A 23,416-nucleotide genomic window follows, 5' to 3' on the forward strand; every position below is an offset into this window, starting at 1 on the left:
ATTTTTGTAAAACTAGTCATATATTGACTTGGATGCCACGTGTCAAAAAATGTTCGGTTGTACTTAGTTACCACCGCGCGTGGTCTAAACCCTAAAGTCCTTTCACGTTATCACGTACTCGTGGACATGGGCGGATCTAGGGTGTATCCAGAGGTTGCCCGGGTTACCCCTCAACTTTCACGGAGAAGTGCAAAATTAGTGCGATTTTTTTCTTTTTCTCGGTTTTATGTACTAGGTTACCCTGAGCAAAATTAGGTTACCTCTAAGAAGTATTGAGATGAAAACGGAGTGAAATAGCCGGATTTTTCGTTTCATTGTTTCTGTTTTGTTGTCACCGGGGCTTTACAAAATGCTTCGTTAGTTTGAGAAAGATGATGAACCCAACCTAATACTAATATTGGACCTTTTTAAACCCAGAGCCCATTTTATTATAAAAAAAAAGAAAGTGTTTAAAAATTAAAAAATAATGGGCCTTTCTCGATAAGTAACAAATATTTTATTTATTTGTAAAACAAATATTTTTTTCTCGTTTATTTATATGTTTATCATTTTATTCAGCTTCGTAAAAAGAAGTACTTTTTATTTACTTTTAAAATTTGTTTAGTTTATTGTTTCTTAATTTTGGAATAAGCATTTAGTTTTTTTAAATATTTGATTAATATTTTTTTTTATTGTTCGGAGGTTATATTTGACTAATGTATTTTATGATTCAGAGTATAAATTTATTTTTTTAAGTGTATTTTTAACAAGTTATTTACTTATCAGTTTGGTATTTGTTATTTTCAAAATATATATAATTTATCAAGGTTTTAAATACCAATTTGATATTAAGATAATGTGAAAAGAAGTTCAGATTTTGATGTTTGTAATACATTGTTTAGTAAAACAAAGTAGTCGTCATAAAATCGAAAATATAACAAAAGTTAGCACTGGCCCTCTGATTAACATGTTCTGGTTCCGTCAAGGGCCATACGTTAAAAAAATTAGGTTACCCCTAAATATTTATCCTAGATCCGCCACTGCTTGTGAAACTTTTGAATTGAAAAATAACATTGAATTTTCTGGTATTTATTCAAATTGTGTTACAAGATGAAAACAATAATCTAAATAACTTGTTCGAAACGTTAACATAAAATCAAATACTAGCCTAGCCGACCTGGTCTACGCGACCAATTTGGTTTATTATTATTTCTCTAAAACTGTTGGTGGTTCGATTCAAAATTCTTGTTCAATGAAACCGTGTTCAACTTGTATGTTTTTACACAAGTGAATACACTAGTCATCGAAAAATTATCAATTCATATTATAATACGTCATCTTTTTATATATACTATTCAAAATCAAATAAATACGTCATCTTTTATTCTTATTACTTAATTGTTGAACCTGATTTTTTTTATATAACTTTGTTATATAATATATATGCTAACTAATCAGTATGTGATTTACTGATTTTCTTGAGTGTTACTATATCAACCAGTATGCTGACAGCTGACTCGTCTTCGCTCTTCGCCTTGATCAATGCTAACTATATTATCTGACACGGCTCATTCAGACTATTTGCTTAATTAATGTGACAATTTGTTCTTGTCGTCGTAACATTGTTTCGGATTCGATAGAGACCACATTTCGACAATCATATTATTATACTAGTATTAATCATCTATATTTATAAATTTGGTTTATATTATCTCATTTTGTTAGTTAACAAGGGATCATCAAAATACTAGGTTGACTCTACTCATTGTTAATAAACAATTTATTTAAACTAATCTTCATTCCTTCATTGTTCTCATGTACTTGGTGGCTGCGTCAATTGTTCTACTTCTATAATATAAGATTTTCTGTGTATTGTTTTCGAATCTTTTTAAATTACATGTATATATTTAAAAAACAATTTGACAAGTTTTTTTTTATTATACTTTTGCCACATAGTTTAAGACACATACTATTTGGTTTATTAGAATGTTACCCACAAAAGTCATATATATACAATTTTCGGCCCTTAGCTTTTGTAATTAACCATTTGCCACAAAACTTTTACCTTAACAAATCAAGCCGATACCGATAAGTTTTCTGCCGCATACTTGCCACAATGTACAGTGGCCTTCCAACACGTAATACATTTAATCCACTCTGCTGCAACGTGTGCATGGCCGGCTTTTGGGTGGGTCGAGCTTGACAACCAACCGAGACCTGTAAATTTTGAGAGCCAAAATTTTATATCTATACTATATATAATGTGGCAGTGAATGGCAAATTAAGACGGTGGTTTTAAGGGGATTACAAATTTTAAAGCATATGGTACAAGTACAAAGAAGGACAAAGTAGTCTTTTTAACATAAAAACAACTCACGTCATTTCATATTTTTTCAAAACATTTACAATATTTACCCCTTAAGTTTAATTAACTTTTGTAAAATTAAAGAATAGTTACAACCTTAATCCTTCATCTTTTATGTATATATTCTTTATATTTTCATTTTTAACCCAAATACCCCCGTACTTTTTAAACGGTCATATTTTTTTCGTACGTTAATATTCTTTTAAAACAACTGCACCATAAAAACGAGCATTTAATTTTCTTTAATTTGAGTATGATATTGTCATAGTTTTTTTTTCTAGTTAAAAATAACATTTTACGTATATGTGTTTGTGGTTCGGTTTTGATGGTTTTAAATTAAACCGCGAGCCAAGCTGTTAGCAACGCTTTTGTCGCCAAAAATTAAAATCGGACCGTTGAAAATTTAACTTAACAAAATCAAACCATTAGCAATGGTTAGGTTCCGGTTTCGTTTGTACTTCGATACTAAATTGAGTTTAAAATAAGAATTATTAATCTTCCTATACCAATAAACGGTTTCACGATTACAAACGGAACAGTGAACACCCATAAATCTATTACGTGATCAATTATCAAGGTTTGTATTTCCCGCTGCATCGCGCGGGCATCCATCTAGTATAAAATAAGTATGGATATTAATCCTCTTAAATATATTGAGTCAAAATCCATTTTTTTACCATAATTCGATTAAGCTATCGGGTACAAAGTAAATATAAAAACTAAAAAAAAAATAAAAAATCAAGTAACTCGTTAGCGTCTACGAGCCTTTTTATTATTGGCCAACCCATTAAATGTAAGATTATTTAAATCCAATTTTCCTTTTTTTTATGGCCCCAAAAGTTTTGGCTTGATTAGCAAAACTGAAAAACCGCATCTAAAACTGAACCAAACCCAAAACCGAAAACCAAAACGAGCGGTTTTAAAAATCATAAAACTAAAAGTTTGGTTTTCGGTTTGGTTTTAGTCAAAAGACGCACCGAATCACACCCCACACACCCATACTTATGCGTGAATAAAAACTCTCGTTAATAGCCGTTAATTATGTTTGGGAAGTAACTGAAAACTGCCACAAACCTCCAGGGGTAAACCATAACAACTGAATATCTCTGGCTGCCTTGGAGACTCTCAATGACCACCGCCCTTTAATACAATAATACACCACCCACCAACCCATCACAAAACCAAACCAACGAACCACCACCTCCGACATGTCCTTCATCCTCGTACTTATCCTTACCTTAACTTTCCAAACCTTAAACGCCCAAAACCAAACCACTTCCAACTTCCCATGGCGTCCGTCCGACAACAGAATATTATTATCCAACAACTCCATCTTCGCCGCCGGCTTCTTACCGTCACCAAACTCCGGCAACCACTTCATCTTCTCCGTCTATTACTTCAATCTCACCATACCCACAACCACTATCTGGTCAGTCAACGCTGACTCACCGGTCAACGCATCGTCCTCCCTTTTAATAACCAACTCCGGCGAACTCCAACTCGCCGGAATCCCACTCCCCGGTTCTCCATCAACACCCAGTAACCAAACACAAACCCTTAAACTATCCGATGACGGAAGCCTGACGTACGGTAACTGGAGTAGCTTCAACCACCCAACAGACACAATCGTCCCGACTCAAAACATCACCGGAACAACACTCGCCGTGAAAAACAATACTTTCCGGTTCACCGGAAAAGACTTAATATTCAACGGAAGCTTTGACTCCGAAACGTCTTATTATTCAATCGGTAACGCGTTCTTAAGCTTAAACGATGTGGGTATGGTCCAATTGGAAAACGGCCAGTCGTTTATCACTTCCGATTACGGTGACCGGAAGTTAAGAAGATTAAAACTTGATGAATCCGGTAATCTCAGAATATACAGCTTTGGTCAACGCTCCGGTCAAAGGTCTGGTCAACGCTCGGGTCAATGGGAGGTTGTGTGGCAGGCCATGCCCGAGATGTGTAGGATTAAGGGTACTTGTGGGCCTAATATGATATGTATGTACGGTGAGAGTTATGATACGACGGGTTGCGATTGTCCGCCGGGGTTCCGGCAAGTCTCCGGTGATGATTGCCGGAGGAAAGTTGAGATTGGGAAAGAGAGTAAGTTTTTACAATTGGATTATGTGAATTATAGTGGCGGGTCGGGTTCGGGTAGTCAACGGGTTTTCGACGCGATTAACTTCACCGCGTGTGAAGCCGGGTGCTTGAATGACCCCGAGTGTGTCGGGTTTGGGTATAAGTATGACGGGCAACGGTATTGCGTGCTAGTGAGACGGTTGTTTTACGGGTTTTGGTCGCCGTCGACCGAGGGTACTTTTTTTCTTCGGGTTGATAAGTCGGAGACCGATAAGACGAATTACACGGGGTTGACGAGTGTGCTTGAGACGACGTGTCCGGTGCAAGTTAGTCTCCCGTTGCCACCGGACGAGTCGAACTCGACGACTAGGAACATTGCGATTATTTCGACTTTGTTTGCGGCCGAGTTGATTAGTGGGGTCGCGTTCTTTTGGGTTTTTCTTAAGAAGTATGTGAAGTATCGGGATATGGCTCGAACGTTTGGGCTCGAGTTTTTGCCGGCTGGTGGGCCGAAGCGGTTTAGTTATGCCGAGCTTAAAACGGCTACAAATGATTTCTCGACTGCGAATGTTGTTGGGAAGGGCGGGTTTGGTGATGTTTATAAAGGGGTGTTGACCGATCATCGGATTGTTGCGGTTAAGTGTCTGAAAAACGTTACGGGTGGGGATAACGAGTTTTGGGCCGAGGTTACGATTATTGCTCGAATGCACCATCTCAATTTGGTCCGTCTTTGGGGATTTTGTGCCGAGAAGGGTCAGAGGATACTGGTTTACGAGTACGTGTCAAACGGGTCGTTAGATAAGTTCTTGTTCCATTCGGGTAAAGCCAACTACGCGAATGAAGATGAAGACGTTGAAGATAGCAAGTTGTTGGACCGAAAGCCAGTTCTCGATTGGGGTATTAGGTACCGTATAGCTCTTGGAGTAGCACGAGCCATTGCGTATTTGCACGAGGAGTGTTTAGAATGGGTGCTTCATTGTGACATCAAGCCCGAGAACATACTTTTAGGCGCAGATTTTTGCCCAAAGATATCAGACTTCGGGTTGTCAAAACTAAGAAAGAAAGAGGACATGGTTAGCTACTCGAGGATGCGTGGGACCCGTGGGTACATGGCACCCGAATGGGTAAAAAGTGATCAAATTACACCAAAAGCAGATGTTTACAGTTTTGGGATGGTGTTATTAGAAATAGTTACTGGGGTCCGTAATTTTGACATCCAGGGTTCGAAAATGGATAGTGAGGAGTGGTACTTCCCTCGATGGGCGTTCGATAAGGTGTACAAGGAAATGAATATCGAGGATATTTTAGACAGTCATATAAAGCGATTGTATGATAGTCGACTTCATGAGGATATGATCACACGGATGGTGAAGACCGCGATATGGTGTCTCCAAGATCGGCCCGAAATGCGACCGTCGATGGGGAAGGTCGCCAAAATGCTCGAGGGTACCGTCGAAATCATAGAACCCAAAAAACCAACAATATTTTTCTTGGGTGATGATTAAAAATTTAAAAGATTATGAGAATTAAAATTTGTAATCTAAAGTTTAATTTGTAATTTTGGTGTATTAATTAAAATAAAACATTTAATTTCGTTAATGTTTTTTATGGAAACAAAATATTCAAATTTACCAATTCAAAAGATTTGTTGCTTGCCATTGAAGTAACCGAAACATATATAACTTAACATTATATCATGCATTCGATTCAACTTCAAAACACAATGCTTACATATACATCTTCATACGGTGTTATAGTCCCACATTACCGGGATTTATTCATCGTGAACCCGCAACCCAATGACTATGTCGATAACGTACTGGTTATCACCCCCTCGACGAATGAGTCACCCGCAAAGGTCCAAGAATACGAAGAAGGCGTCCACTTAATGTTGCTCGATGACTGGCATGTTTATAAAAGTATATATATGGAACTTATCACGAATCAGGGGTCAGTAGCCGCCGCGGCTAGACTCGTGGATGGGTCTCAATTGTTTGGTGACGGGCGGGACCCTGAAGTAGCTATGATGATAGCGGGGTATGTAATGAAGTATGATTCGGGTGGGTTATCGGGTGAAAAGAATGTTCTGGATCATACGGTTGAGACTCGTGTAAATGATGAAGAGGAAGTGGAAGAAGAAGAGGTTTGCGTGATTTGTCAGATGGAGTTTGAAGCGGGTGAGGCGTGTCATACGCTTCAATGTGGGCATTGGTATCATAAAGATTGTATCGATAAATGGGTGCGACATGGGAGGTTTTGTCCGGTTTGTAGAGAGGCGGTTTTTTTGTTATAGGCATAGTGATTTGTAAGTGTGTGTGTGTTATGTTTCAGGTAATCAGTAACGCGTTCGGGTATTTTGAAACTGTTACTTTTTACGGATATGTTGTCTATATGATAGTGAACTGGTAATTTTGGCCATGTCTAAAATCTATTGTGTTGAAACTAAAAACAAGTCCAAAATGATTCTTTGGAAGTTCATTAAAAATTTAAAACTTATGTTTATGTTATTATTAGTTTACTGCAACACATTTGATGCAACTACTTTTCTAGAGATCATGGATTGGATTTAAACCATAAAAATAAAATTGATAACCTGTTTCAGCAGTTGGTTTTGTAAGTTTTTGCGGCCGGTCAGTTTTGGTATTTTAAATTGTATTCAGCGGGTTGAGTTACGGTTTATACTCGAACTTGGTCGAAAAAAGTTGATCCAAAATTGCAGAACTTAGGATTTTGGTCTTTGGACTATGTAGTTTTTTAAGTTGAAATATGTCTTTAATTTTTTTAAGTTTTAACTTTTTTAAAACGATATTTGAATCACTGACATGCCACAAACCCACCCGATCATTTTTATTCCGCTCTCAAAAGAAAACTTTCTGACCCAACCTGAGTATCTCCCCTTTTTAAATGATATTATTATCGGTTCAATGGCAAATTAAAATATACAGTGTAGTTGTTTGTCACGTTGATTTGCCACTTGCAAGTTGCAACTAATTTACAGTAACATGTTGGAATAATTTTACGATAGTAACAAGCATTTATTTATGGAAAGTTAATTAGCATGTAGAAAAGGTTAATAAAGGTATTTATGTATTGTTTGTTTTAATGAAAAAATAATAATAAGGACCGCCCCTTGATTTCAGTCGCTTGCCTTGGTTTGATTTGAAAATGTGACGTTCCTTGGTTTTGAAAGCTGTGTGCTTTATTTTAATATCTAAAGTCTAAACACTCTTTTTTTAGAAAATTCTCAAAATAAACATTATGAAAACGTTTTTTAGATTTAGGTATTATTAGAGTAAAAAAATTTTAAAATATGTATTATAAATTAGTTGTGACCGGTAGTTTATAACTATACACGAGTAGTTTGTTTAAATGTTCTTTAACAGTTTCTATCTTCAACCTTTTAAGAAAAAACTCATATTCAAGTAAAAGTCTTGTTTGGTTCAATGGGCTTGAAACATTTAGGCAATGAGAAAAAACTTAAAGCTTCTACTAGTGGCGTTTAAAAAGAGCTACAAGTTTTTAATATTTTAATTTACTTAAATAACCTCCAAAATAAATACATTTACTATTATTGTTTATAGCTATGTCCATTTTAGTAATTTTATACTCCGTACATTTTATTAAAAGTTCAATCTACTCAGCCAAACATCTAAATATATCTAAAAAGTTACAGCTACCAGCTTCAAGCCACTAGCTACAACTAGTGGTTAGTTTTGCCAAACATACATTGTATCTCACTTCAAATCTCTTTCTTATTATAATTACAACTCATTACACGTTTATTTAAAAACTACTAATTTGTTTACAATATTCAAATTTATTTCTTATTGAAAATTTAAAAGTGAAAGAGAAATAAAATAATGCTCGAAAATTGCTCGATTATCGATAAAAAATATACACGACTCGAAGTCAGTTGTTCGGTTTGGTTGTAAACGAGTCAAGAAACAATCAAGCCTTCACTCGGTTCGGCTTGTGAACAACCCTACTGTGTTACGCTAGAGAATTTTACTCTTATGATGGTACAATAACTCTCAAGTGACAGCCATAAGCCAGACTCTAAAACAAACATAAACCTGATTAATAAAACATAGTCTGATCAGAGTTGGAAATCATGACTCTTCAATCTCCATAATCGAAAAGCATGTCGTCCTAAAACACAAGAAAGTCTTCTTTATTAAAAAAAGTGATGTAAATGCTATGATATACGTTAGGATACGTTAGGGATGAGCTCGGTACCGTGCCGCTACCGAAAATACCGATCCCGAAATTTGTAAAGGTACATGTACTGAAATATTCGGTTCAGTACCGATACCGGGATAGTACCGGTAGTGAAGGTACAAAATTCGAGAAATACCGGGACCGTATCAATCCCGAAACTTAAAACTTTGATACCGATTTCGGTACCGGTACCGAATTTGCTAATCCTGGTATACGTTATAATGTCAGGGCTAAAAGTGTAATTTTCCCATATTACGCAGCCTTTTAAACCCTATCAGCAGCCTTTTTAAGCCGCCCCTGTAATATCACATTCATCCCGTTAAAATCTTCATTTCATTTCTCCGAACAATTTCCGACCAACCATGCAATCTCCGGCCATCACCACCCGCCACTTCTTCACCACAATCCACCACCCCAAACCCACCACCACCCGCCACTCCACCGTCCGAATGGCCCTCCAACCCAACGCCCCATCAATCGCCGTCGTGGGCGTCACCGGCGCCGTCGGCCAAGAATTCTTATCCGTCCTCTCCGACCGCAACTTCCCATACAGCTCAATCAAACTCCTGGCCAGCAACCGCTCAGCCGGAAAGAAATACACATTCGAAGACAACGAGTACGTGGTCGAAGAGTTGACAGGCGATAGCTTCCACGGTGTAGACATTGCTCTGTTTAGTGCTGGTGGGTCAATTAGCAGACAGTATGGGCCTGTTGCTGTGGACTGTGGGACTGTTGTGGTGGATAATAGTTCTGCGTTTAGGATGGATGAGAATGTGCCGTTGGTGATACCCGAAGTGAACCCGGAAGCGATGGAGGGGATTGGATTAGGGACTGGGAAGGGTGCGTTGATTGCGAACCCGAATTGTTCGACTATTATTTGCTTGATGGCGGCTACCCCGCTTCATCGGCGGGCTAAGGTTGATTAATTAGTTTGTTTGTTGGTGTGTTGATTAGTGGGATTATGGGTGGGTGCGGTTTGGTTTAGGTCGGGTTTCGGGTGGAATGGAAAAAATTTGAAGCTTTTGTTAGGGTGTTAATTGTTGGGATATGGGTTTGCGTGGTTCGGTTTGGGCTGGTTTTGGGCTAGAATGGAAAAAAATTGAAGCTTTTGTTAGCATATTAAAATGTTAGGATATGGGTGGTTCGGTTTGGGTCGGTTTTGGGATAAAACCGAATAAAAAATATAACTTTTGTTAGCGTATTAATTGTTGGGATATGGGTGTGTGTGGTTCGGTTTGGGTCAGTTTTGGGATAAAACCGAATAAAAATTGAAGCTTTTGTTAGCATATTAATTGTTAGGATTTGGGTGGTTCGGTTTGGGTCGGTTTTGGGATAAAGTTAGATAAAAAATGAAACTTTTGTTAGCATATTAATTGTTAGGATCTGGGTGTGCGTGTTTCGGTGCATGGGTGCGGTTTGGTTTGGGTCGGTTTTGGGCTAAAACCGAATAAAAAATGAAACTTTTGTTAGCGTATTAATTGTTGGGAAATGGGTGTGTGTGTTTCGGTTTGGGTCAGTTTTGGGATAATACCGAACTAAAAGTTGAAAGTTTCAGGCTTTGAGTCTTTGAAAATTGTTGGCGTAGTTTGTTTGTTGGTGTGTTGATTGTTGGCATTACGGGTGGGTGTGGTTCGGTTTGGGTTGGGGTGGAATGGAAAAAAATTGAAGCTTTGGTTAGTGTGTTAATTGTTGGGATATGGGTGTGCGTGGTTCCGTTTGGGTCGGTTTTGGGATGAAACCAGATAAAAATTGAAACTTTTGTGAGCGTATTAATTGTTGGGATATGGGTGTGCGTGGTTCGGTTTGGGTCGGTTTTGGGATAAAATCGAACCAAAAGTTGAAAGTTTGATGGCTGCTAAGCTAAAACTGACGCACTAAGGTTAATTGTTTTGTTTATTAGCATAGGGGTGTGCATGGTTTGGTTGGGTCGGTTTTGGGATAAACTGAACGAAAAAACAAAATTTGGTTTTTGAATATTTTATAAAATTGGTTTGGGTTGGTTTTGGGCTAAACAAGTTGAAAGTTTTGGTTTTTGAATGCTTGAAAATTGTTTGGTCGTGGTTTGGTTTGGGTTGGTTTTGGGATAAAACCGAACCCAAAGTTGAAAGTTTTGGGTTTTTAGCGTTTGAAAGGTGTTAGGTTTTGGTTTTTCGGTTTGGTTTGGGTTGGTTTTGGCCTGAAGTCGAACAAAAAACCAAAACTTTGGATTTTGTGTTTTTTGAAAACTGTTTGGTTTCAGTTTTTTTGGTCTTAATTGTTTTGTTTGTTGCTACAATATTTGTTAGAATTATAGGTGTGCACAGTTCGGTTTGGGTCGGTTTTGGGTTAAAACAAAATAACCGAAATCAAAAACCGAAACTTTGGTTTTTGGATGTTGAAAATTGTTAGGTCTTGGGTTGGTTGCCACACTTCTTCATCAACGAGCTAAGATTGATAAGCTTGTTTGTTAGTGTATTGATTGATAAGTGGCTTGTTTTGGGCCGGTTTTGGGCTAAAACCAGATAAAAATTGAAACTTTTGTTAGCATATTAATTGTTAGAATCTGGGTGTGCGTGGTTCGGTTTTGGAATAAAACCGAACCAAAAGTTGAAAGTTTCGGATTTTGAGTTTTTGAAAATTGTTGGGTATTGGTTTGGTTTGGGTCGGTTTTGGGATAAAAGTGAACCAAAAGTTGAAAGTTTTGGTTTGTGAGTTTTTGAAAACTATTAGGTCTTTGGTTTGGTTTGGTTTGGTTTTGGGCTAAAACTGAACTAAAAATTGAAACTTTGGCTTTTGAATTTTTTGAAAACTGTTAGGCGTCGGTTTTTGGTTGTGTTCGGTTTTGTTTTTTTCAGTTTTACCATTTGACTTGAAATTTTTGGGACGAAAAAAGAAAATTTGAACCAAAACAATGAATTATGGTCTAATTCATTTTGTTATGCATTTGGGCTATAATATTTGAGCTACATATATGTTAAGTTCTTATAATTTATTTAAAACAAAAAAGAAATCTATAGATTTCGGTTTTTTTTTTTTGGTTTCTATTACATGCAAAACCAAAACCAAACCATAAGTTTAGTTTATACAAAACCATAAACCAAACCGTTGATTTTAGATCTAATTGATGTTATGGTTTCTTTAATTGCAGGTATTACGTATGGTGGTTAGCACATATCAGGCGGCTAGTGGCGCCGGTGCTGCAGCTATGGAAGAGCTTGAGCTCCAGACTCGAGAGGTTTTGATTGTTATTTGAATTAATATAATTCACATATATATCTTTATCTTTATTTTTTATTTTTTATTTTTAGGTGCTTGAAGGGAAAAGACCTACTTGTAATATCTTCAAACAACAGGTTTTATTATTATTGTTGTTGTTATTATTATTATTATCATTATTATTATTATTATTATTATTATTATTATTATTATTATTATTATTATTATTATATAACATATATTATTGAATTGCCCATGAATTAAACCGGTGACTGAATTTATTTTTGTACTTTTAAATGCAGTATGCTTTTAATTTATTCTCACATAATGCACCAGTTCTACCGAATGGATACAATGAAGAAGAAATGAAATTAGTAAAGGAGACTAGAAAAATATGGGTAAGTGTTTATACTTTATATATATACTTAAAAAAGGTAAACTTGGATCTAATTTAATTTCTGCTTGTACACCTAGAATGACAAGGACGTGAAAGTGACTGCCACATGTATACGCGTCCCAGTTATGCGGGCCCATGCCGAGAGCTTAAACCTACAGTTCGCAAGCCCGCTTGATGAGGTAATTGGGTATTGTATTTATGGTTATAATTTAAGAATATTGGTTTACTTTTTTTTCTTAATGTAGAATGAAGCGAGGGATATTTTGAAGAAAGCCCCAGGTGTGGTGGTCATTGATGATCGGGCTAGCAACCGTTTCCCGACTCCTTTGGAGGTTTCTAACAAGGATGACGTGGCAGTTGGTCGGATCCGTCAAGACGAGTCTCAAGATGCGAACCACGGGTCTGTAAATCTTGAACAAGTATTTGGTTTTTGTTAAAATGTTTATCTGTTTATGTTTAACTTATTTTTTTTACCGCGGTTTTTTGGTACAGATTGGATATTTTTGTTTGCGGTGATCAAATACGCAAGGGGGCTGCGTTAAATGCTGTCCAGATTGCGGAGATGTTGCTGTAACCAAGATATTAAAGGTAAGTTAACATTTTGGATCTAGACATTGAAGGCGGTGGTAGCATTGTTTTGGATGTTTTTGGATGGTGTATGTTTTGATTTTACATGTAAACATGCGTGTTGGAATCGAGTTTGTTGCATTTTTGATGGTTAAATTGGCTCGGTAACAGATTTTGGTAGTATTTATGCTGTGGATTTGAGTTTTAAATAAGCTTGTAAAATGTTTGTTTGGGTGGATAATTAGTTTGTATTCAAGTTTAGTGTAGTAGCTTATGAACGGATAGATGTCACCGATGTGCATGACATGAAGTGATTGCATGACTTGAATATAAACCAACTCGTTTAATATGTTTACGACTTGATTACAATTCATGTACATCCTGCTATTAACCAACTTGTTTAATATGTTTGATGAACGGTTAGCCAAGTTGTGCGAACTGATATATATGGTGTGACTCAATGGCAATTCAGTATTTCAGTGTCATTAATCTTTAAAAAGATAGCTTTCTAGTGTTAATTAGGTTATATGATTTCCTATTGTGCTACACGGATATGTATGCGTTGTTTTAAGTAAATTTTTCGGCAATGGCGTGCTTGAGAGAATGGTGGTTTGGGGGGGGGGGGTTGTAGATGAATTGTCTGGTAATTTGAGCCATTAAGATCATGCCACCTCACCTAAGTTAATTTTTTTATTACTTTTTATTTTAGTTCTAAGTGAAATCATTACGCACCATATTGAAACAATCCACATGTCTATGTGGCGGAACATTTTTCACTTCCACTACAGTTGCCCTTTTTGATCGTAGGTTGTTTACTGAATCAGACTGATCCATGCTCACCTCTATTTTAAGGGTGAATATGTTTTATGAGCCAATGTTCATTATATTTATTCAATTAGCCATTTTATATAGGTTTAGCTTTGTGTCATAGTTTAAGGTATAATTATTGGTTTGATTAGCATTTTGGTTCTAGTTAGTATTGCAAGATAATATATATTAGTGGTTCACTGGTTTGGTGAAAACATGTAGCATCTAAGATTCTAAGCTAGTAAGCTGATAAAGACAAAAGTATTAAATAAGCTTACATTCTTAGTTAAATAAAAGCTTACATGCTTAGTTTGATATATATATTAGACTCATAGTTCTATACAAAATGTATGCTTAGAAAAATAGTAATTTGTAACTTGTAAGAAGGCATTGAATCGGAAATACTTGATTTTCGTTTGTGAGGACTCGCTCCCTATGTGCCATGTTAGAGCACTTTCAACGCTCTTGCATGGCGGCGGTTCAACAAAACAAATGCTTAATTGCAGGTGAGGTTTTGATATGAAATCTTCACATATATTAAAATATTAATATTTCTTATATAGTTTTAAATGTGAATTGATAATTTATACATTTGTGAAGAAATGAGTGTTTGAAATATGACGTGATGGTAAGCTGGTGGTTTGTAGAGGTCCTACGTCTACGTTGTGGTTAATTATGTGAATATTGATAAGAAATATTCAAATGTATTTGGTAGGAATACTATAATGTTTATTAAACCAAGACGGCAAAAAAGAATATTAAGCATGGGAAAAGATTGAATAAGATGTTGCAGCCTCTTAAATTGTCATAGTTATTTATAGGCTGTGTTTTTTATTAGGTTGTCGTCACTAACTTGTACCCTACTAAATAATAAATTGTCAACTGATTATTTGAATGTATTGTAAAGCTTTCAAAGGTCTTATGTGACGTTTAATATATTTGTTTTTAAGTAAAAGCTATTGATTAATCGCTGAAAATTCATATTAAAATGAATATGTTGCAAAATAGGTCTATGAAAATATGTGTTATTGACAAGATATATTTTAACATATCAAAAAAATAAGAATTATTATACTCGATTATGTTGGCTAACACCCAAAACATATATTGTTAACCAAGAAAACTGATTTAAACTTTATAACAATTGATAAATCTACACAACGTTGAATATGGGTCTCTAGATATGAGATGTATCTTTAGTTTTTTTTAATAAATATTTGAGTATTATTTTTTAAACACATCAAAACCATTCGTCCTCACACTATTATTTTTTTTTCCATTGAATTCTCTTATTTCATCCTACTTTTCTCGATACAATCACCACATGGACACCATGTCGTGACCACTTCCTAACCACCACCATCTTCGCCGATGCTGTTGCTGCCACCACCACTTGACCATCACCACCATTGCCGCCACCATATCCATTGACCACCATTGACCATCACCATGCACTCAAAGTTGTAAATAATCTAGCTAGAGTACATGAGTGTTGATACATTAATAGCATTTATGGATGAACAAATGATACCATGTACCGAACTAACGGTATAAAGGTTTTGAAATATTCGAGATCGGTACCGGTTGATACATGTTAGGTACAAAGCTCATCCTAATAATATTGTTAGATTGTTACTCATCCATGATCCAGCCATTATTCGTCAAGTCAACAAGCGTAGCTGTCATATTGACAAACACAAAATTTACTTCCACCCATGACATAATAAAAAGTTACAAGACATTTGAAAACAAGCAAAAGCTAAAAAATATAACACCAAAATCAACACACGTGTTACACTTATATATACAACGAAGGTATAAAAACCAAACATATACAACCAAAATAAAATATTCTTTATCAACAAACACTGAATGTTACTATCACGTTGACATGTCTATCACTAATTATTCAAAGTTTAAATTTACAAAAATAAGAAAATTATATATTTACCAAAAATAAGTACAGTGTGTGTGAAGAAATACGACAGGCAACAATAAATTAAGCGGTGACAATAATGTAAATTAATAAAATTTGTTATAAGTAACATAATTATCAGTTAAATATAGTAATTCACTCCATGTTGTATTAGTAGAGCAAAAAATTAATAAATAAGCGTAATTACTATAGAAAGTAGTGTATTTGGTTGTACTATAGTGTAATTATATTTAGTTATAAGTAGCTTAATTGTTAGTATAACCAGAGTAATTATTTAATAAAACTGGAGTAAATATTATTGTAGCGTAATTACTCTAGCTATACAGATAATTCCTTTATAAAGAACAAGATGAGTTATTTACGATCTTACCACCACGAACATTTTTTTTTTTCATTGTTTGTTTGTGCATTTTGCACAAAACAAACTCTGCATTTTGCACAAAACAAACTTACTCTGTATTTAAACTAATTTTAAACTAATGTCATTTTGTATGTTGGGAACTACAAGAACCTTATAACATTTGTAAAATCTATTCAAAACATAGTAAAAAGAGGGTTATGTAACTACCTACCCACTATTTTTATCTCTTCGATAAATTCACCAACATTACTGTTATACATCATATACAAGTGTGGTAAAAGTCGCTAGTCGGATGGTGGGATGGAGACTAGCGATTAATCGAGATTAATCGGATCAGACTTTAAGGCATATTTTTCAATTTTATATGCACATGCACACGCACACATTTTACATGCAATTTTCAGTTTTATACATGCATAAACATATTTTGGCTGGAAATTGGTTGGAATCTCGTTGGAAGCCACTGGTTTTTTGTTGAAATCTCGCCGAAAACCGTTGCTTTTGGTCGGAATCTCATCGGAAACGCTGATTTTGGTTGGAATCTTGCCGAAACCAGCGATTTTGGTCGGATTTGACCGTTGGCCGATTAATTAACCGACTAGCCCAAAAGTAGTTAGTGAAGTAGGAACCTACGATTAATCAAGGATTAATCGATGCCTAGTCGGTACAACATTACATTACTTGTACTAAAAACACACACATTAAAATTTCATATAAAAAATATGATTTATGAGAAGTTATATGTACGGCTCCTCAAGTCATTTTCATGACATTTTTATATGTATTTGCCAATAAGGACAAATGTTTCATGGATTTTTACCCCAATTTCTCAATCATTACTTCTTCAACACCACAAATTACACCAAGATCTGCTAAAAGCTTTTTGGGTTTTACTCCACTTGCTGTTTAATGAAATGGGTCTTGCTCAATTTTGAATTTTGATGCGTGTGGGTTGAATTATGACTACAGGGTGTAGTTTCGGATCCGGGTCCGGGTCGGTGGGTTGTAAAGGTGAAACGGGTGTACCGGATCAGTTTCCGGTTGGGTTAAGGGTTCTTGTTGTGGATGATGATGTTATTTGTTTGAAGATTTTGGAGCAGATGCTTAGAAGATGCTCATATCATGGTTAGTAAGTAGTACAGTACTTTAGATATTATTATTTAATTGTTGATTATTATAAATTTATAAAGATTAGTGGAATATGATCATGGGTTTGCTTCATTAGTGTCAAAAGTAAGGATTTTTAGGGTGGATTTTAGGGATAAGAGTTAAGATGACATGTTTTTGATTATGGTTAGGTAACTTAAATTCTGAATTTTAAATTGGAGAATGTTGATTTTTGGTTTATGAATATATTATAGGAGATTAGTTAATAATATATGGTAGACTTGATTATGATATGAATATATGGAAGTATCTTTAAAGCAGGCCGATTTTGTATTCGGTTACTAATTACTATTTAAGATAAGTAAGTAATTGTTTCATGTCCGGGGTGACGTGCAATATTTTGAACAATGGATGTTAACGTGATTGGTAACGGCTATATTTAGCCGAGGAAAATGAGAGTTTCCGAAAAAGATATTATTAGGTGGCAATATTGACGCATTTACTTACAGTTGTGTTGATCTAGGTTATGTTGTAGGTCAAATCAAATATGTTAGTAGTTGAACCGATTTATTAAAAAACCATAGATTGTTATAATACTATAGTTTTTGTAGTCATCCTTATCATATCAATATTCAATAGTTTGTAAAAAAGTAAAAAAACAAACAAACAAGAAGTGTTTGCGTGTCGACCCAATGCGTTTTTACGTTTGCTAAAATTTACCTTTCTTGACTCACACTGACACACCCGCCGCTTCAGCAACACATATATCTAAAGGGAGGTTTAAATACAAAATGAGTTTTGCCTAAAAAGTTGTCAGAAGAATTGTGAGTCTTTGATCTAACTAATTTAATAGTTAAGATTGATTTTGAATTAGTTAATGCCATGGAGGGGCAAAATAGGAAATTTATGCATGCGTTGACTTTCGTTTTTTATTAAATTCTAGCTCTATCAAAATTTTAAATTCAAATAGCTTTAATATACTTTATAATCTTTAAAAAAAAAAATAACTATTACCGTAAAATCGAGGATTGTATTCTCTTTATATTGATTATAATATCGCATGCAACTTTTGTTAAAACTGGATTATTTTTTTTTGAAAAATATATTACGTGTGCGAAAACAACACGATTACAAAATGGACGAAAATACCCCTCGCCCATAGAACCAACAACGTATATGTGGCGTATTCTCATTGCTTCCTACACAAACTCACTTTCTATGTGAACCTCCATCTGTATACAGTAGGCATATAACTTAACCAATAAACCTCTAATTTGGTTGAGTTTTGCAGTTACGACTTGCTCTCAAGCAACCACGGCTTTGAACTTACTAAGGGAGCGAAAAGGCGGTTACGATGTGGTATTAAGTGACGTGCACATGCCCGATATGGACGGTTTTAGACTCCTTGAACTCGTTGGTTTGGAAATGGATCTTCCCGTCATAAGTATATATTTTTTCTTTTTTTCTTTTTATTTTTAATCTTTGATTTAAATACCGTTTTGTTTAACTAAACATGATTTTGTTATTTGCAGTGATGTCAGCAGACGGAAGAACAAATCTTGTTTTGAGAGGAATCCGACACGGGGCGTGTGATTACTTAATCAAGCCTATACGCGAAGAACAGTTAAAGAACATATGGCAACATGTTATAAGGAAAAAATGGAACGAGAGTAAAGAACATGAACATTCCGGAAGCATGGACGAAAAGGACCGCCATAAACGAGGCGGTGACGACAACGATTATGCTTCTTCGGTTAATGAAGGCAGTGACAGGAATGTAACGTATCATAAGAAAAAGAGAAACGTTAAAGATGAAGATGATGGTGAAGTTGAAACCGATGAACCTGGTGGATCGAAAAAGGCGCGGGTCGTGTGGTCAGTGGAGTTGCATCAGCAGTTTGTTAGTGCTGTTAACCAACTTGGAATTGATAGTATGTGTTTGTGTTTTGTTTATAAGTTGCGGTACGCTTTTTTTAGTTGTAAGTTAAAGAGCCTAATGTTGTTTTATGTTTTCAGAGGCGGTGCCGAAGAGGATTCTTGAATTGATGAATGTGCCAGGGTTGACCCGTGAAAATGTTGCAAGTCATTTGCAGGTGTGTTTGACTTCAAACTGATAAGAATAATTGAATTTTTTTTAAAGTCTTTTGTATATATGGAAAAACGGGTGGGTCGGCAGGTGACAGGTCAGGATGGGTTCGAGTCGAAATGGGTCGTTTTTTTTTTTAAATGATTGTATGTTTTGTGTCAGAACGGATCGTTCAAAAAAAATGGTCATTTGGTATGTGTCAGAACGGGTTTTGATAAAAATGGGTTCGGCTCAAATGTGTCGCTTTAAAAAAATGATCTTTTTGGTTCCGGTTAGAGCATGTCGTTTTGCAAAATGGTCACTTTGGTTTGGGTCAGAATGAGTTTTGAAAAAAATGGGCTCGGGTCCAAACGGGATATTTTAAAAGATGATCATTTTGGTTAGGTGCATAACAGGTCTTTCAAAGTTTTGATAAAATTAGGTTCGGGTCAAAACGGGTCGTTTTAAAAAATGGCCATTTTGGTTTGGGTCAGAACGGATTTTGATGAAAATGGGTTCGGGTCAAAACAGTTGTTTTAAAAAGCATGAATATGGAATATAACATATGTTTGACTATGCAGAAATTCAGATTATACTTAAAGAGATTAAGCGGTGTGGCACAAGGAGTGGGCCCAAATTCATTTTGCGGGTCACTAGAACCGAATCCAAAACTAGCATCATACGGAAGATTTGAAATTCAAGCATTGGCGGCCTCGGGCCAACTTCCACCTCAAACACTAGCGGCACTTCACGCCGAGCTTTTGGGCCAGCCAACCGCCAATGTCGGGTTGCCAGTAGTTGATCATCAACCGCCAATGCCTTATGGTCAAACTCTCCAGTCAAACATTACAAAACAAAGTCAACAGCCCGTTATTGAGGATGTTCATTCAGGATTAGGATCATGGCATTCTAACAACATGGTCGGTGGTTATGGTCAACTGGGGGGTCAAAATGGTCATAACATGTTATTGGGCATGTTACAAAGTCAAAGTCAAAGTCAGAAACAGTCGATTACTGTTCAGCCTTCTCGTCTTGTGGTACCGGCTCAATCCTCCCCAAATTTTCAAGCGGTCAACAATGGCGTTTTGGTAAATCATTCTGTTATCGGTGGTCAAAGTGGTCAAACCGCCGTTGCTAATCTTGCCGTTAAAGAAATGGGCGAGAAACAAATTTCGTTCAGTGAATCAACACACGTGCTCGATCAAGGACCGCTGAGAGGTCTCGGGTTTGTTGGTCAAAAAAGTCAAATCCCAAGACGGTTTGCTGTGTATGAAGCGGAATCACCGACCAACAGCTTCAATCTCAGGGATAATAATAATAATAATAATAACAATATTAATGGGAGAAGAATAAAACAGGAGCCTAATATCGAATATTTAGAGAATTCTAAAACAGGCAGACCCCATCGCGTGTCTCAAAACGATATCATGAGCGTCTTCTCAGAATAGGTACATTTTGACTTTTGTTGGCTTCAAAATTGATGCTTAATTGCTTATTGTTTAAAATCTTGAATTAAAACCAATGGCCCATTTACAATAAGTTGTAGCATCCATATAAAAATTGAATCTTGAAAGCAGTGTGTTTGACTTTATAAAGTCAAGAAGAATTGACCGTGTTTGTTTGCCTGAAACAGGTTGATTTAATGTTGGAGATGAAGCAGAAAAGAAGGAAAGCTGTTATTAGGTAGGATTAGTATTGAATAAATTATTATTATTATTATGATATCAACACTGAAGTAAGATCTATCTCAACCTCATTCATTAGTAGTTAATAGAAATTATTATTAACTTATTAGTTATTATTATAATCATAATCTCTTATGGTTGATATGTTCAGGGCCGTCTCTCAGAATACAAAAGAAAACCAAGGCCTGGGACATTAAAAATAAAAGGCCCTAAAATACAAACTTAAAAACACTTATAAAATTTAGACCAATGTGATAATAATAATAATAATAATAATAATAATAATAATAATAATAATAATAAAACAAAACAATCTTTTTTTTTTTGCAAAATGATCCAACTAAAACGTATGTATCTTCACATTATTCACGATTTGTGTCTTTCTTAACTTGTCTTCTGTTTTTCTCTTTTACGTTTTGACTACCTGATACGTGTTTAGACTTTGGAGGCATACTATCTAAACAAACAAATGTTAACATAGCTAATTAACATATAATAAAGTTAACATTAACAAAATAACAAATGTTGATTATTGTGGTTTTCAACCGCTTCATACTCACTTAAAAGTCATCTCCCTCTCCAATGGGGTTGAGTGAGTCGTTTCACTATTGAAACATGGATACATACGCAATTTTAGGGGAAATGATACTTGATTTAGTTGAACTACACATAACTTTTGCAGCAATATACTATCTAGTAGAGTTAGACACACCATTGTAATTGGTTAGACAAACCATGGTGATGAAAATATTGGAGGCATAATTTTGATGGAATTACTAAACTTAAAATGACAAAATAATTGATTTCTACTATAACTTACAAAAATAAAGTATAGTAAAAATATGGAAAATTTGAAAAATGGCGTGTGGTATTAATATTAGATATTAGATATTTATTATCTATAGACAAATTGACTTTCCTAACTCTATACGTAGTTCTAACCGTATTTAACTACTTAACCCTCTAGGATTTTTTTAACTGCAATGGGCCTAGTCCAGAACATATATATATATACAAAAATAGTTTAAAAGTTCATGGGCCTTCAAAGGGGAGTGGGCCTGGGGCTTGAGCCCTCCCTGCCCTCCCCTTGGGCCGGGCATGGATATGTTCCCCAAGTATATATTTCTGGCTTCATTGCATTGTGGTCATCATGTTAATACAGTTTTTGGTATGATCATGAAGGTAAAATCAAGTTACCAAACCATTTAACAAAGGTAGTCCAAAAAGCACATGAACATCTTCAATAACATATGAATATATCTAGGTGAAAGTTAATGTACAAACTAAAAAAAGTGCTAATTGTGTGATCAAGTAGCGTAATTATATATGCAAGTTGTGTAATTACACTATATTGTATATATATTTACACTACTTGATTTGCACAGTTAACATGTTAATTTAATTTGTATTTGATCAAAACCCAATATATGTAAAAATAACTAAGTTTAAATTTTAACTTGGTTTGTAACAAGGTAAACATGAGTTGTAAATAAATAAGATGGATATTATTTGGAGTTGAAAAGGTTTGGCTTCAGATAAGAAGAATATATTCATCAAGAAGAAGATGAGAATAAATTCCAAAAGACCTTTTAATGATGATAAAATTAGGAGTTGATACTAAAAGCCTTTATTCTATAGAATAAAGGTATCATCACATGATTAATAACAACGAATGTACATAATTTAATGATAGAATTAGATACTTTTTCATGTCTTTAAATTATTTACCAAACCTCCTATTGTTTCACATTCAATCCCCCCCCCCCTCTTTCTCTCTCATCGATTACACTCGCACTTAAATGATTTTCGGTTTCCGTTATTGATAATTCCTTTGGCCAAACGGGTTTATTTAATTTGTTTGAAGATCGATGTCAGAAGTCAGAATTGCTTCGGAGATGCTCGTATCATGGTCAACGACCAGCCATTTACATAGTGGCCAACTTACCTGACCATAAATCGGTAGCACGTTTTCGTTCACCGAAAACATGACCTAAGATGATGGTTACACGATACCATTTAAGCGGTTAGGTGTTTCAGTCTAGGTTTTTGTTCGGAGCATTAGAAATTTGGGGTCTGTTTTGGGTTGGGTGGTCAATAAGGTGAACCACACAACATGGGGTCATGAGTACATAACATGTTTTTGGGTATGTTATGAAGTCAAAATCAGTTCCCCACATGGTTGAGGGTTGTTCTAATTTATGATGATGTTATTTTGATATAAATGCTTCGAGATGCTGGTATCGTGGTTAGTAGTTTGTCTTTGTTTCCGTTTTGACTATGAACAAACTAAAGACTATGATACGAGCATCTACGAAGCGTTTGTTAAAAAAGTTTGAGAATCTAGAGTGGGTCAGGGATGTTTCATACAATGTGACCAAACACGATAAAGACAATCAATATGTGTTTATACCATTCGCGTTTGCTACTTTTGGTTTCACAGTGTATGAGGCAGAAGAGATGAGGATAACGCATACATATGGGATGATACGAAAACAAAATCCTAATATATCATTATGATAGTGTACCTAAAAAGGTTCTAAAGGCTCAAATGAGATGAGGAAAAGGTGTGATGATGAGAATGATATATAACTGATGAAAAGTGCTTACAAAGAAGAGTCCGGGAACAAGTTACGGTAATAAACAACGACGATC

At 35.4% G+C, this 23,416-nt stretch overlaps 3 protein-coding genes and 1 long non-coding RNA gene across 4 annotated transcripts in view; 3 read left to right on the forward strand and 1 right to left on the reverse strand.

Moving 5' to 3' along the window:
• LOC143543483 (uncharacterized) overlaps positions 1-23,416 on the reverse strand; it is a 195,438-nt gene that overhangs the window by 98,701 nt on the left and 73,321 nt on the right. The gene's annotated exons all lie outside the window — the stretch shown is intronic.
• Positions 3,490-5,998, forward strand: LOC143543500 (G-type lectin S-receptor-like serine/threonine-protein kinase At1g34300). The gene has a single exon (XM_077035811.1). The coding sequence runs from the start codon at positions 3,553-3,555 to the stop codon at positions 5,929-5,931; it is 2,379 nt and encodes a 792-aa protein (XP_076891926.1). The 5' UTR covers positions 3,490-3,552; the 3' UTR covers positions 5,932-5,998.
• On the forward strand, positions 8,948-12,934 carry LOC143543501 (uncharacterized). Its single transcript, XM_077035812.1, has 7 exons — positions 8,948-9,561; positions 11,772-11,858; positions 11,932-11,976; positions 12,142-12,237; positions 12,314-12,415; positions 12,482-12,636; positions 12,729-12,934. Exons 1-7 carry the CDS (start codon positions 9,007-9,009, stop codon positions 12,808-12,810), a joined length of 1,122 nt encoding a protein of 373 aa, XP_076891927.1. The 5' UTR covers positions 8,948-9,006; the 3' UTR covers positions 12,811-12,934.
• On the forward strand, positions 16,770-20,876 carry LOC143543502 (two-component response regulator ARR14-like). The gene is made up of 6 exons (XM_077035813.1): positions 16,770-17,032; positions 18,306-18,458; positions 18,547-18,945; positions 19,031-19,107; positions 19,661-20,527; positions 20,713-20,876. Exons 1-5 carry the CDS (start codon positions 16,867-16,869, stop codon positions 20,525-20,527), a joined length of 1,662 nt encoding a protein of 553 aa, XP_076891928.1. The 5' UTR covers positions 16,770-16,866; the 3' UTR covers positions 20,713-20,876.

The sequence above is a fragment of the Bidens hawaiensis genome, unplaced genomic scaffold, assembly GCF_021521415.1.
Source record: "Bidens hawaiensis isolate Kalapana, Puna unplaced genomic scaffold, B.hawaiensis_p1.1 tig00013123_1, whole genome shotgun sequence".
NCBI lineage: Eukaryota > Viridiplantae > Streptophyta > Magnoliopsida > Asterales > Asteraceae > Bidens > Bidens hawaiensis.

Coding starts and splice junctions, on each gene's coding strand:
- LOC143543500 (XM_077035811.1), top strand. CDS start 3,553: ATGTCCTTCATCCTCGTACTTATCCTTACCTTAACTTTCCAAACCTTA.
- LOC143543501 (XM_077035812.1), top strand. CDS start 9,007: ATGCAATCTCCGGCCATCACCACCCGCCACTTCTTCACCACAATCCAC. Junction 11,859..11,931: donor TTGAGCTCCAGACTCGAGAG/GTTTTGATTGTT, acceptor TTTTATTTTTAG/GTGCTTGAAGGGAAAAGACC. Junction 11,977..12,141: donor GTAATATCTTCAAACAACAG/GTTTTATTATTA, acceptor TTTTAAATGCAG/TATGCTTTTAATTTATTCTC.
- LOC143543502 (XM_077035813.1), top strand. CDS start 16,867: ATGACTACAGGGTGTAGTTTCGGATCCGGGTCCGGGTCGGTGGGTTGT. Junction 17,033..18,305: donor TAGAAGATGCTCATATCATG/GTTAGTAAGTAG, acceptor TGAGTTTTGCAG/TTACGACTTGCTCTCAAGCA. Junction 19,108..19,660: donor ATGTTGCAAGTCATTTGCAG/GTGTGTTTGACT, acceptor TTGACTATGCAG/AAATTCAGATTATACTTAAA.